This window comes from Bos taurus, chromosome 21, assembly GCF_002263795.3.
Source record: "Bos taurus isolate L1 Dominette 01449 registration number 42190680 breed Hereford chromosome 21, ARS-UCD2.0, whole genome shotgun sequence".
In the NCBI taxonomy this organism is placed as follows: Eukaryota; Metazoa; Chordata; class Mammalia; order Artiodactyla; family Bovidae; genus Bos; species Bos taurus.
Window position 1 is genome coordinate 33,364,766 of NC_037348.1, and position 13,062 is coordinate 33,377,827.

At 44.5% G+C, this 13,062-nt stretch overlaps 1 protein-coding gene across 4 annotated transcripts in view; it reads left to right on the forward strand.

Annotated features, from left to right (window-relative positions):
- The window catches only part of PTPN9 (protein tyrosine phosphatase non-receptor type 9), a 70,122-nt gene extending 58,998 nt beyond the window's left edge, over positions 1-11,124 (forward strand). For all 4 annotated transcript variants that reach the window (NM_001192054.3, XM_010817049.4, XM_059878963.1 and 1 more), the window contains exons 9-13: positions 890-956; positions 5,811-5,889; positions 7,645-7,795; positions 8,215-8,422; positions 9,233-11,124. In NM_001192054.3, coding sequence (NP_001178983.2) covers positions 890-956; positions 5,811-5,889; positions 7,645-7,795; positions 8,215-8,422; positions 9,233-9,447 — 720 coding nt within the window. In that variant the 3' untranslated portion in view covers positions 9,448-11,124. The remainder of the gene's footprint in view (positions 1-889; positions 957-5,810; positions 5,890-7,644; positions 7,796-8,214; positions 8,423-9,232) is intronic.
- The last annotated feature ends 1,938 nt before the right edge of the window (positions 11,125-13,062 follow it).

The window sequence follows — 13,062 nt, forward strand, 5'->3', positions numbered from 1 at the left end:
ATTACCACTAGTGATGTATGAGGATTCCAGTTTCTTCACATCTTTGCCAATATTCGTTATTATCTTTGACCTGTAGCGATTCTAGTGGGTGTGAAGTGGTATCTCATTGTGGATTTGATTTGCATTTCTCTGATAACTAATGATGTTGAGCAACTTTTCAGGTACACATTGTCCATTTGTATATTCTCTTGGCGAAATGGCTATTCTGATTCTTTGCCCATTTTAAAATTGAATTGTCTTTTTACTGTTTATTTGTGAGAATTCTTTATATAGTCTAGCTACAAATCCCTTATAAAATGTGTGCATTCTGTGGGTTGTTTTTTCACTTTCTTGATGGTGTCCTTTGAAGCACAAAAGTTTTCTATTTTACTGTAGTTCGATTTATCTGTGTTTTTCTTCTGTTGCTTGTGTTTTTGATGTCGTATCTAAGGAGGCTTTGCCTAACCCAAGGTCACAAACATTTATTACTATGTTTTCTTCTACGAGTTTTATAGTTTTAGCTCTTATGTTAGGTCTGCAATCCATTTGGAGTTAGGTTTTGTTTTGGCTGTGCTGTGTAGCCTGCAGAACCTTAATTCCTTGACCAGGGACTGAACCATGCCCACAGCAATGACAGCTCAGAGTTCTAAGCACTGGACTGCCAGGGAGTTCCCTGGAGTTAGGCTTTTGTGTATGCTGTAAGAGGGTAGGCTTGATTTTTCTGCATGTGGATATCCAGTTGTTTCAGTAACATTTGTGCAGGTGAGGTTTTGAATTGGTCCTTTCACTTCTTCACTGCCTGACAAGAAGAGAAAATCCATACCTTGAGTTTTATGTACCTAGTACATCATTTTCGTACCCAATTGGTATATTCCACACAATTGCAATGATATTTCCTTTTTATCATTAGACAGATTACATCAATGCCAGTTTCATGGATGGCTACAAGCAGAAGAATGCTTACATTGGTACACAAGGTAAGTTAGTCTGCCATTCACAAATTGGTTTTGTATCATCTACCTGTGATTGTTTGCACCAGGGGATAGCATAATTTTTAAAGGAAATGGTAACTTGTGGTGATGTTGCAGCCTTTAGATCTTGTGAAAGTGAAAGTCACTCAGTCGTGTCTGACTCTTTGCGACCCCATGGACTGTATAGTCCATGGAATTCTCTAGGCCAGAATACTGGAGTGGGTAGCTTTTCCCTTCTCTAGATCTTGGTCTTTCATAAAGATTGAGGGTTCTTGAAGAAGGCAGATGAGAGGTGTAGAGTTTCTTTATCAAATGTGCCTGGAAACTCACTGCATAGAGATAAACTAGAGATTTGAACACACAACATTTCTACAAGTTTTTGGATTGAGTCTTAGTGTTGCAGACCCAGGGGAATGGACATCAGAATTGACTGGCTAGTGAGATTGTCTTTATGTCAAGTAGGACATAAAGGGATGGCAGTGGACTTCCCAGAGATAGAATTCAGCCTGTGAATGGGTGTTGCTGGCTTAAGAGACTTTCGCTGGTCTGTGTACCATTACAGAGTACACCAGCCTCTAACATGGATAGTCTTTGCTAAGTCTGACAGTGAAGTATTGGGCTCTAGGAGGATTTCAGATGGAGTTTCTATTAATGCTCTTGTGGGCCCTAGTACTATTAATGACTTGTTCTCTGCCATCTCAAGAATACCAGGTTTCCTTCAAAGAGAGTGGTAAGAAATCATAACATAGGAGGATAAGAGAGGCCATCATATGGATTTAAGGGCCGTTGACCATTGTGGAGTATGGCCAGCAAGAGATCTGGCTGGTACCTCCTTAATCAAGCGATCACACTTAGTATCACCAATAATGGAGAAACAGATATATGCCTCCTATTCTGATACAATGAGAACTACACAATGTAACCTTTGTTGTATGTTGCCAGTTTTTAAGTGAATCAATCGGATCATGAGAAACAAACCTGAGAAATCCAGATTGTGGAACATTGCTGGAGAACTGGCTTAGATTTTTTCAAGTTAATGCCCTGGGGAAAAAAAAGTGGGGGAGGGATTAAAGGACACTAAAGAGTCACTGATAACCAAAGGCAGTGTGTCATCCATAACTCAATTTGGAAAAATAATTTTTAAGGACAAAATATTGGCACAGTTGGAGACTGTATATTAGATAGTATTGTTGTATTAATGTGTAATTGCTGCAGTGTGATAATGATATTGTTCTATGGAGAATGTTCTTCTAAATACGTGTTCAGGTATTTAGGAGTGAAATGTCATAATGTCTGAAACACATTTTTAAATAGTAAAAAAGAAAATATGTGTTGTGTATATATAGAGAAGGCTTTGTAAAATAATAGCTAAAAATGATAGCCTTCAAGCTAAAGAATGTATGCATACATTGTGCTGTGGTTATTTTTTTTTTTTTTTTTTTACTTTCTGTAGGTTTCAAATTTTTCAAAATAGAAATTGAGGGAGAATAAAAAGGAAAAGGTCCTTTGGATTTTTGGTACATTATTAACTGGTCTGATGGTCACAGTCTTACTTTTCCTTAGGGGGGACTACTACCTCCAGAAAGCATCCTTTAAGACCTTAGGAAGAAGTAAGAGAACTATCAGGAAAGATTTTTGGCACGTATAGAATAGGATGTGATCTGCCTGAGAGTAAGGAGATGTCTTTGTTGAGGAGGGTATCTGTGGCATGAGTGGGCTTCTGGAGGGTAAAGTTTGGCTCTAGGGGTCTCAGAGTGCTCCTTTCTCTGGTTTAGACGGCAAATGCACTTCCTAGAGTTGTTAGCTATGCAGGGATTGGATCCTTTAGGCTGGCTCTGAAGGCCCTGTCTGGGAGAGGAAACTCATCCAGAAGTATGAGAGAGTTCAGCACTGATCACTTAGAAGGCATCAGCACTGTTAGGACTGGAAAATGGGTTGGTTTGATATATCTGGTTAACCTTCTTGGCTATATTCCGTGTTCTGATTTTTATTCATAATAGTTCTACTGTTATTTATAAAAGTATCTATTTTAAATATAATAGATATATAATTGCCATCTAATTATTATAGAGACTCTGCAAGGAAGGTTTATAAATCCATGAACAAACTGAAGCTCAAAAAGGTTAAGTGACCTTGGATCACACAGCTAGTAAGTGGCAGAGCCAGGATTTGAGCACATGTCTGCTTGATTCAAACAGACAAGCCAGGTTAGTGGATTGTTTCACCCACATCTGCATAAACTGCTGACTTTGTTTCTTTAGAGATGTCTACTGTTAAAGAATCTAATCTGGGGAAGCATAACTTTCCCTTCTAAATCTCTCTCTTATGCTTCTGAGGAAATTATGACCCTTCTCTGTCCAGCCTGAGTCTTGAGTGGTATTGTCAGGTGCTCTGTGTGGCAACACCAGCTTTGCCCGTGGTTTAAATGTAGAAAATAAAGTCTGTGAGAGCTACTGTGATGCAGAATAGTGAGATGCAAACAAGGCTAAGAGTCAGAGGTAGGGAAAGGCTGTTTTTATTATCTTCTTGACATGCATGCTATAGTAATGCCATGTCCGTTGTGGAAAAGGAAGATGAAAATCACTCATAACCCTGAGACTCAGAGAAAGTGCTGGCATTTTGCAGCATCTCCTTCTAAACCTCATTCTGTGCATACAAATAGATGTGGACATATAAAATACCTAAAAAAACAGGCGTTTTCTATACATTATTTCTTTTTTCTTTTGATGGTTATCTTGTGAATACCTTTCCATAGCAAAAATACAGATCTTACAGTATCACCTTTATGGACTGCTAAAATTTGGGGTATGCCATAATTTAACATCCTCTCTTGTTAAACATTTAGCTTGTTTTCAAGACTTCACATGCTTCTGGCAGTGTCCCCTTCTGCATAGAGGGAATTCTAGTATCATAAAATGTTTGTGCTTCCTAACAGACTTGAGCAAAAATGGCAGTAAAATTAGCAGACTTCCAGGACCAAATCAACCCGTGGCTCTGCCCTGCTTCCTTGAAAGCAAAGGCGGAAAAGGCACTGGAAAAGTATAAGGAATTATCCTGAGCCATTACTCACTTGATTGAAAGGGAGTTATTGGCTCTGAAGCATCTTCAAAGTTCCTGCTGCGTGCCCAGCCCTGTACAGGTTCTAACTCTAAAAGGGGAAGTTGATGACACGGCCCTTGCCCTCAGCACCATGTTTGGCTGAGATATGATTGCTTCTCACAAAGTAAAATGCCTGATGTAAGACCATGTACATCAAATGGTTAAGCTGTTTTGATCCAGCTGTGCCATCGAGAACTGAGAGGAGAGGGAGCCCTACAAAGAATGTGATGTTAAAAGAAAGATTTAGGGAAGAGGCAGTACTTGAATGGAGAAGGACATGGCAACCCACTCCAGTATTCTTGCCTGGAGAATCCCATGGACAGAGGAGCCTGGCGGGCTACAGTCCATAGGGTCGCACAGAGTCAGACATGACTCAAGCGACTTAGCGTGCATGCATGCAGCACTTGAAAATGGGCGGCATGGTGATCATTTTGCAGTGCATAGGAATACTGAATCAGCATCTTGTGCACTGGGAGCTAACATAGTGTTGTAGGCCAGTTATACTTCAAAACAAACAAACTCATAGGAAAAGAGATCATATTTGTGATTAGAGGGGCAGGGGTTGGGGGAGGGGGAAACTGGATGAAGACAGTCAGAGGTACAAATTCAGTATAGGCTGAATAAGTACTGGGGATGCAATGTGCAGTGTGATAAATGTAATTAACACTGCTGTGTGTTATACCTCAAAGTTAAAATAAAACCTGAGTCCTCATGATGAGGAAAAAAGTGGGTTTTTTTTTTTCTTTTTAAATTTTGTATCTATGTGAAATGATGGGTGTTCACTAAACTTTCTGTGGTAATCATGTCATGATATACTTAAGTCAAATCGTTATGCTTCCTATACCTTAAACTTACACAGTGCTGCAGGCTGACTATATCTCAAAAAAACTAGAAGGGGGAAGAAAAAATGGGTAGAAAGTCAGTGGCAGTAGAGGTGAAACAGAGAGCATGAAAAAAGTCAGAAGTGAGCATGTGTGTCTATATTGTGATGAAGCAAAACTGGCAGAGGTATCCAGAAGAGACTGGAAGAGAAATTCCTATTGAGAAAAGTAAACCAAAATGATATTATAGGAACTTAGAAAAAAAATGATGTAGTCCTTGTGACAGTGAATTTTGGTAGGAAGACAAAAAGATAAAAATCAAAAAATTCCAAAGGCAAAAATAATCTAGGACTTGTGGCTACTTCTGGGAGATGAAAGAAATGAGTGAGTCAGAGTTGGAATTTCCAACTTTTTGAAATGGAATGATTTAAGAATGCACTACTGTTAACAGAGTTGAGAAAGTATAGAGAGAAGACTAACTTTGAAGGACACTGGATTGCAGACATCCAGGGTCTGAGGATATCGGGTGATGGCACATGGGAGGGGAATGGTTAGGTAGGCAGCTGGTGATTATAAGGCTTAGACGGGGTGAAAACAGCTGGAGACATGTACACAGGTGACACTGTCAGGCTGGATGTGGTAGCTGAGGCCCTGACGATGAGGCTATAAGAGGCTATAAAACAGTGCTTCTTAAGTGGTAGCCTACCTACAGCTTTACCTGGGAATTTTGTTCAAATGCAGAGTGTGCATTTCTGACACTCTCCCGTATGATGCTGGTGCTTCTTGCCCAAGCCCCTCCCTGAATAGCAGGGATGTAGTCAAAAAGGCAGGGAGCCAGCATATGTGCTTTGGAGTTAGTATCTAGGAAAAAACAGAAGAGCCTGAGGAGGAAAGAAGTGCTTGCCAGGGTTATGTTCCTTGTTTTGTTCTTACATTGTAGGCCCTTTGGAGAATACCTACCGAGATTTCTGGCTTATGGTATGGGAGCAAAAAGTCTTGGTGATTGTCATGACCACCCGGTGAGTTCATCCCTTTCCTACCGATTGCCCTTCTTTTCTACCCACCCCCCAACCCCCAAGCATGGGTGATTATAGAGGGGAGTTTAGCTCTTAGAAACAGGGAGGGTTAGGAAAGCAAAGAGTTTGAGCTTTTCCTTAGCTGGCCCAGGGTTAACAGAGCCAGGGTATGGTGGAAGTTGGTAGATCTAACGTGTCAGAGCTTTAATCCTTGGCTCTGGTGACGTTGTGTGAGGTATAGCCTATCCTTAGGTCCTGGCCTTAACTACTTACTAGAGGAAGCACTGGGAAACACATGGGGCAGGCCACTTCCAGCCTCCTTCCTGCTTATAAAGGTCAGCTGTCTTCCTGGCTTCTGAATTACCAGTTCCCCATAGTTCTCCCTGGGAGAAGGTGACGGCACCCCACTCCAGTACTCCTGCCTGGAAAATCCCATGGACGGAGGAGCGTGGTGGGCTGCAGTCCATGGGGTCGCGAAGAGTCGGACATGACTGAGCGACTTCCCTTTCACTTTTCACTTTCATGCATTGAAGAAGGAAATGGCAACCCACTCCAGTGTTCTTGCCTGGAGAATCCCAGGGACAGGGGAGCCTGGTGGGCTGCCGTCTATGGGGTCTCACAGGGTCAGACACGACTGAAGTGACTTAGCAGCAGCATAGTTCTCCCTTTCCCTGCTACTTTGGACCAGTTTTCTTCTGGTTCATATTTGCACCTGCTGCTGCTGCTGCTAAGTCGCTTCAGTCGTGTCCGACTCTGTGTGACCCCATAGACAGCAGCCCACCAGGCTCCCCGTCCCTGGGATTCTCCAGGCAAGAACACTGGAGTGGGTTGCCATTTCCTTCTCCAAAGCACGAAAGTGAAAAGTGAAAGGGAAGTCGCTCAGTCGTGTCTGACTCTTCTCGACCCCATGGACTGCAGCCTACCAGGCTCCTCTGTCCATGGGATTCTCCAGGCAAGAGTACGGGAGTGGGGTGCCATCGCCTTTTCCATGGTTGCACCTAGAGGTGAACTTACCAAAAGGACATGTAACACGTAATAGGTCTGCAGGAAGCTCTTGATGAAAGGAATAGTTTTGAAATTTTGTTGTACATATCTGCCAAAATTCAGGAACTACTATTTCATTAGTATCATTATTATTATGATTATTATAACCCATTTTGGATGAGGAGAAAAAAATTCATGAGAATGTTTGCTTAGATCCCTTCCTCATGGCATTGTTACAAGCCGCCTTTGACTTGGAGAGGAGGTAGTGGAGGAAGTGCCCCCGTGGCGCACTTTGGAGCCACTGAAGAGTAGTGAGGGCTGACTTGAGGCCTTTACATAAACCTTCTGTGGCATTCCAGGAACCATGCCTTTCCCAGTCCTCTGTCCACCAAGGGCTCTCACTGGGGAACAGAATGCACAGTAGCTGAGGTACAGGGCAGGGTTCAGTCTGGCCCACCATATTTTCTCTACTGTCTTTCTTTGTCCACCCAGTATTTATGCCAGGTATGTGCGGAGTACCAAGAGGTATCAGGAAAGGGACCAAATGGATGTAACTGGTGCTCAGTAAATGTTTGCTTAATGGGTACATGCGGAAAATTTAGCTGTTGTCTAGAAGGAAGGTTTTCTTTTTCTGCCAAAAAGCAAGGGGATAAATAGACAGAAGCAGTGCAAGAGATGACATTTCTGCCTAGGGGTACAGCAGGTTCATGGGCAAGCAAGGTTACTGCTGTGGAGAAGAAGGATGGAGGCTTATTTTTCTCTCTGTGTCTTCAGCTTTGAGGAGGGCGGCAGGAGAAAGTGTGGCCAATACTGGCCTTTAGAAAAAGACTCTCGGATCCGATTTGGCTTCCTCACCGTGACCAATCTAGGCGTGGAGAATATGACCCATTATAAGAAAACAACCCTAGAAATTCACAACATAGAGGTAAATTTTATTTTCTCACTGTCTTAAAACTGGGAGAAAATGTTTACTATAAAGAAAATCTCCAAAGGGAATAGGCAGGATTCCAGAGAGCTTAGAAGTGGCTTCCATTCTTCTGGAAGCAGGATTAGGATATTCAGCTCAGAGCCAAAATAGCCATATTGTCTCAACACGTAGTGGCTTTACTTAGGGATGAAGCTTTCTATAACGTATGAAGTCTGGATCGTTTAACATAGGAATTCTGCCCTCTCCAGACAGTTAATCTTCCCTTTGGGTTTGCAGAGAAGCAGTTGTGGAGAAAGTTGAGAGTGTTACAACCTTGATGGAGGGAACTCCAGAGGGCTGAGAATCTGGAAAAGCCAAAGGTAGTCAGGGGCACAGAGCAATGACCTCATTAACTTTTGCTTCTTTTTCCATCCAAGGAACGGCAGAAACGCCAGGTGACCCACTTTCAGTTCCTGAGCTGGCCAGATTATGGTGTCCCTTCCTCGGCAGCCTCCCTCATTGATTTCTTGAGAGCCGTCAGGAACCAGCAGAGGTTGGCCGTCAGCAGCATGGGAGCACGCACCAAAGGGCAGTGCCCTGAGCCGCCCATTGTGGTCCACTGCAGTGCGGGCATCGGCCGGACAGGTACTGCACTGGGTGCAGCTCTTGGAGCGTCCAATGGTGCTAAGGGTGGGGGAGGAATAACAGAGCTCTTAGTCGCCAGAATGTGAGTCTTTGATCCGCTGGTGGTGAATTGCCATGAAAACAATTCCTCTTTAATGTCCTCTTAGTATTCCTAGTGCTAGGTGTACTGGCCAGAATGTACAGTTCATGAGCCAGGTCCTCTAGGGGTTGATGCGTTATACAGCCCATCAACATGATTATCTTCTGATCCCATCACAGTCACTGGGTGTCCCAGAGAGCTGATCTGGGCTGTTGCTCTCTTCCCATCCCTCTGCCCGGGGAGGTCCCACCCTGGGCCGTGCTCTCCATTCTGGAACCAGTTAGCAGCTTTTGCCTTAAGGGGATGAAGATTGCAGGGACTGCTGGCCTTCTAGCTCAGAGGTTCCTTTGGGGGAAAGTCAGGAAGAATAGGTTTGTGTTAGGTCTCTGTGGAGAAGTTGTAGTCTGAAAATTGGGGCCCAGGTATGGAAGCAGGGCAGGTATGGGAGTGCTGTCATTCTCTGTGTCTGGGATTGAAGTAGAAGTCCTGCTTCCCACCTACTGATCCTATTACCCTCAGATGCCCTGGGAGACAAGAGGCCTTCTCATTTCTCTGGCCTTCTGCACTCCCTGAGACTCCTCCTGAGTCTTCTCAGGCCTAAGGCCAACTGGCCACCTGCCATGAGGCACCTTGCCATTGAATTCATTCATCCAGTCCTGCCTGGGTCATTTGGTAGAGGGAGGAAAAGAGGAGAGGTAGATCAGGTGTGACCACTTCCTTCCTTCCTTCAGGTACCTTCTGCTCACTGGACATCTGCCTGGCACAGCTGGAGGAGCTTGGCACCCTTAATGTGTTCCAGACAGTGTCCCGCATGAGGACCCAGAGGGCCTTCAGCATCCAGACCCCTGAGCAGTACTATTTCTGCTACAAGGCAATCCTGGAGTTTGCAGAGAGGGAGGGCATGGTGCCCCCCAGCCACAACCTCCTGGCCATGGAGGGTCAGTAACTGTCCCACGAGCCTCCTGTCTGCTGGCCAGCCATCCTTAAACTACCCTGGACACTGCTGAGCCTGTAGGTTGCCATCAGTTACGCTGAAGCCATGGACCAACCTCTTTCTTGTGTCTCCCGGCGCACGCGTGCACGCAAGGCAGCCTTTCCCTTTGGCTAGATAGATGTGGTGAAATTGCCTCTGGAAAGGGCCAGCAGCAATGTGTTCTTAATTCCTAGCACCTGCTATCGAACTGTGCCTTATTAAAACCAAATTGTGGCTATCGATATTTGCCAGGGGCCCCGAGGTAAGTGGGGAAGGAACCTCCCTCCCCCTTTCCCAATGCCATTCTCCTTCTCAAGATCTGTTTCCATTCCTTCCATTCCTTCCCTTTGCTAGGATTTGGTGGGGAGGTTTGGTGAGCATCCACCTCCTTCCCAGAGAGCTTGACCAAGTTACATATTCTAGAGAACGTCCCGAGTGCCAAGCACGTTTATACCTAGGGCGTGTATTCCAGTCTTTTCTGTCATTCTGTGTGTGTGCGTGTGTGTATGTGCACTTATGTGTATGAGTCCATATGTACGTGTGTATATAATATATATTGTATGTGATAATATGGTCGTATTCTATAAATACATATACACAGAGATACTCCTTTGTAGAAGTTCCTGGGGCTTCTTGTTGCAGTTCAGGACTCCTTGCTTCTTGGTTCTACTGTTTATCCTGGACTAGCTGGGGTTGGGGGATCATGTCTCCTGTTTTCAGACCACAGAGTGGTAGAAGAGGAGGACACACACATCCACTCTCCGTGCTCCTGCCACAGGCCCTCATCCTTACATAATGACTTCTCTCTCTCCAGGATGCTGCCTGTTGGAACCAGGAATACTGGTTTGTGGTGACACTGGTTTAATTCAGCATGGATTGCCCTTATCTAATGAGTTTTCTCTGTTTACTTTGCCAATTTTGGGAGTAGACCTCCACTGTGATTCCAGACTGTCTGTTCCCTCTCCCTCTTCCTCAGGGATGGGGATCTGGGCAGAGATGAATTCACTGAGCAGCGAGAGCCAAAAGCAATCGGTACGAAGTCTTAGAAGGAAAGAGAGGGAGCCCAGGTGTGAGAGAAAGGAAACTCCATACTCTGAGGCTCCCTCCCTGAAAGATTGAGCTGGGGCCCCTTTCTCTCTTGCTGGAAGGTTCTTTTTCTTATGCAACTTGGCCCTGTCTACTCAGATGCCCATCTCTTCCCTGCCTACTAGCCTCCCAGACCCTGGAGCTCAGGCTTGGTGGGTTCTGTGTCAATAAAAAGCTTAACCCCTGTCTGGGTGAAACAGTCCCCTACACTCACCGTTTTCCCCCCTATTCACCCTACCTGTCTCTGTCTGCTCCCAGCCTACCAAGCCCATTATGCCAGGGATGGGGCCAAGAATCCCCAGCATTCCACGTTCCCAAGAAAACCCCAGGAGCCCCTAAAATTTTTTCCCCATCACAGATGAGGTTGGCAGCTGATCAGACCTCAATAATTTTATACTGTAATAAGCTCTTTGAATGTATATATTCTTATTTTTACAATCTTTTCATTTTGTATTTAACGTCAATAGACTGAGTCAGATTCAGAAAATAATTGTAATGTTCATATTCAATATCTTACAGCGATACAGTTTTGTATTTACATATAAATATACCGACGTGATCAAATCCTTTTAGCTTCATCAATTTAGTAGCAGTCTGGGGCTGGGAAGGTGAGGAGGGGCTCCAAGAGCTGGTCTGGGAGGGATGGGGAGGCAGGGAGCAACCCAAGACTTAGAGCCTTTCAGTTCTGAGAGCTGTCCACCTTGCCCCAGGCCATGGCCCAGCTCTGGGCAGACAAGGGGAACCAGCACCAGTTGACCGCTTGCCAAGTTCCAGTTTCCATGCTTGGTGCTTCCCCCAGTCCCATACTTCATTTAAACCTCACAACAGTCCAGTGAGATGTTATTCCCCCTCCCTTCTGTTTCTGTGTTGATGAGGAAGGTAAAGTCCCAGGGGTTACAGAGAGTGTCACAGTGAAGCTAAGGCTTATTAGCAGGTCCAGCTCTAGAACTGCAGCTCTAGTTGGTTCGCTCACAAAGCCTTTGACCTCTTTACAGCATGTTTTGTGTTTGGAAATTAGTTTTAAAATGTTCTTTTCAAAGTATGGACAGTTCTTAGGTTCCAGCTAGTTGATTTTGAGCCCCATGATGTATGTAGAAGACTAGAAGGGTTTCTGACAGAGCTGGTGACTGATTCTCCCAGATGGGACCTCCTGTTATAGGTCCTCAAGTCTGCAGCATACCAGAGGGGTCATTCTCTCAGGGATACCCCATACATGTGGATATACTGGTACCTCTGTGGGAAGATCTTGAGTCATTTGCATCTCTCTCTTAGAGCAGAACCAGAAGCATTGTCCACATAGGACCACTCCCCATGCTGTGTAGTTACTTTCTGTCGGCCAGTGATACCTGCCCAGTTGGAGCCATTCTGGCCTGGGGTGTTCTTAATAAGAGTGACAGCAGCAGGCATTTACTGGTTAACCCTGTTCCAGGTACTTTTCAAAGTGCTTTCTAGATATTATTTCATGCACCCTCAAACCAAACTTTTGACAGAAGTATTGACAGAAGAGAAAAACTGAGGCACAGGAAAATTAATCTGCCACAGCAAGAACTCAGACCTTTACGGTTCCATCTCCTGATTTTCCAACAAAATTTCCTTGCGTTTTTACCTTAATCAAGAGCTGAATTATATAATAAAAATTAAGCCAAACCTTTCTTTGGATGCAGGCAAGCATAATAGGTAAAGAGAGACATGTGAAATCTGGGAAATTAGTGGTTGGGGTTTGGTGAAATATGTAGGAAACAGAATTAATGATAAAAGATTTGGAGGAGGTAGCTTTGAACTGTCACTTCTTTGAAGAGACTGTAGCCCAATAGCTGTGTAAACTCAGAAGTTATGCTTGAGTTCCTCATTGCACATCTAAGGATTGGTGAGGTTATCACTTGCGAGAGCTCCATAAAAATGCAGTTTCCTGGGTCCTACCCAATAGGTGGTTGAGTGAGTGGCAGGATGAGCAAGCTTGTTGAACTACTGTTCATGCCCCTGACATAAATCTGAGAGAAAAGGATCAATGGCTTTCCCCTGCTATAGTCTACTTGTAGCCCTTTACCCGTGAGATAATACTCAGTGTGAGCCTACCTGTGTTAGGTGTGAAGGTGAACTCTCTGTCGTGTCCGACTCTTTGCGACCCCATGGACTGTAGCCTACCAGGCTTCTCCATCCATGGGATTCTCCAAGCAAGAATACTGGAGTGGGTTACCATTTCCTTCTCCAGGGGATCTTCCCAACCCAGGGATCGAACCTGGGTCTCCCACATTGGAGGCAGATGCTTTAACCTCTGAGCCACCGGGGAAGCGTTAGATGTACAAGGAGGTAAAGAAAGGGGAAGACACGGGAAGAGCCCTGAATCTGTCCAGAAGTCAAGGCTGTCACATAGGAGATTTGGTGAACAAAGCCAGAGAACCCACAATCAAATGCTGGATTGCACAGTTGAGAAAATACGATGAAGAAAGTGTTGACAGGAGAGAGAGTATTGTACAGAACTCAGGCTTTTGCTAGGATGAG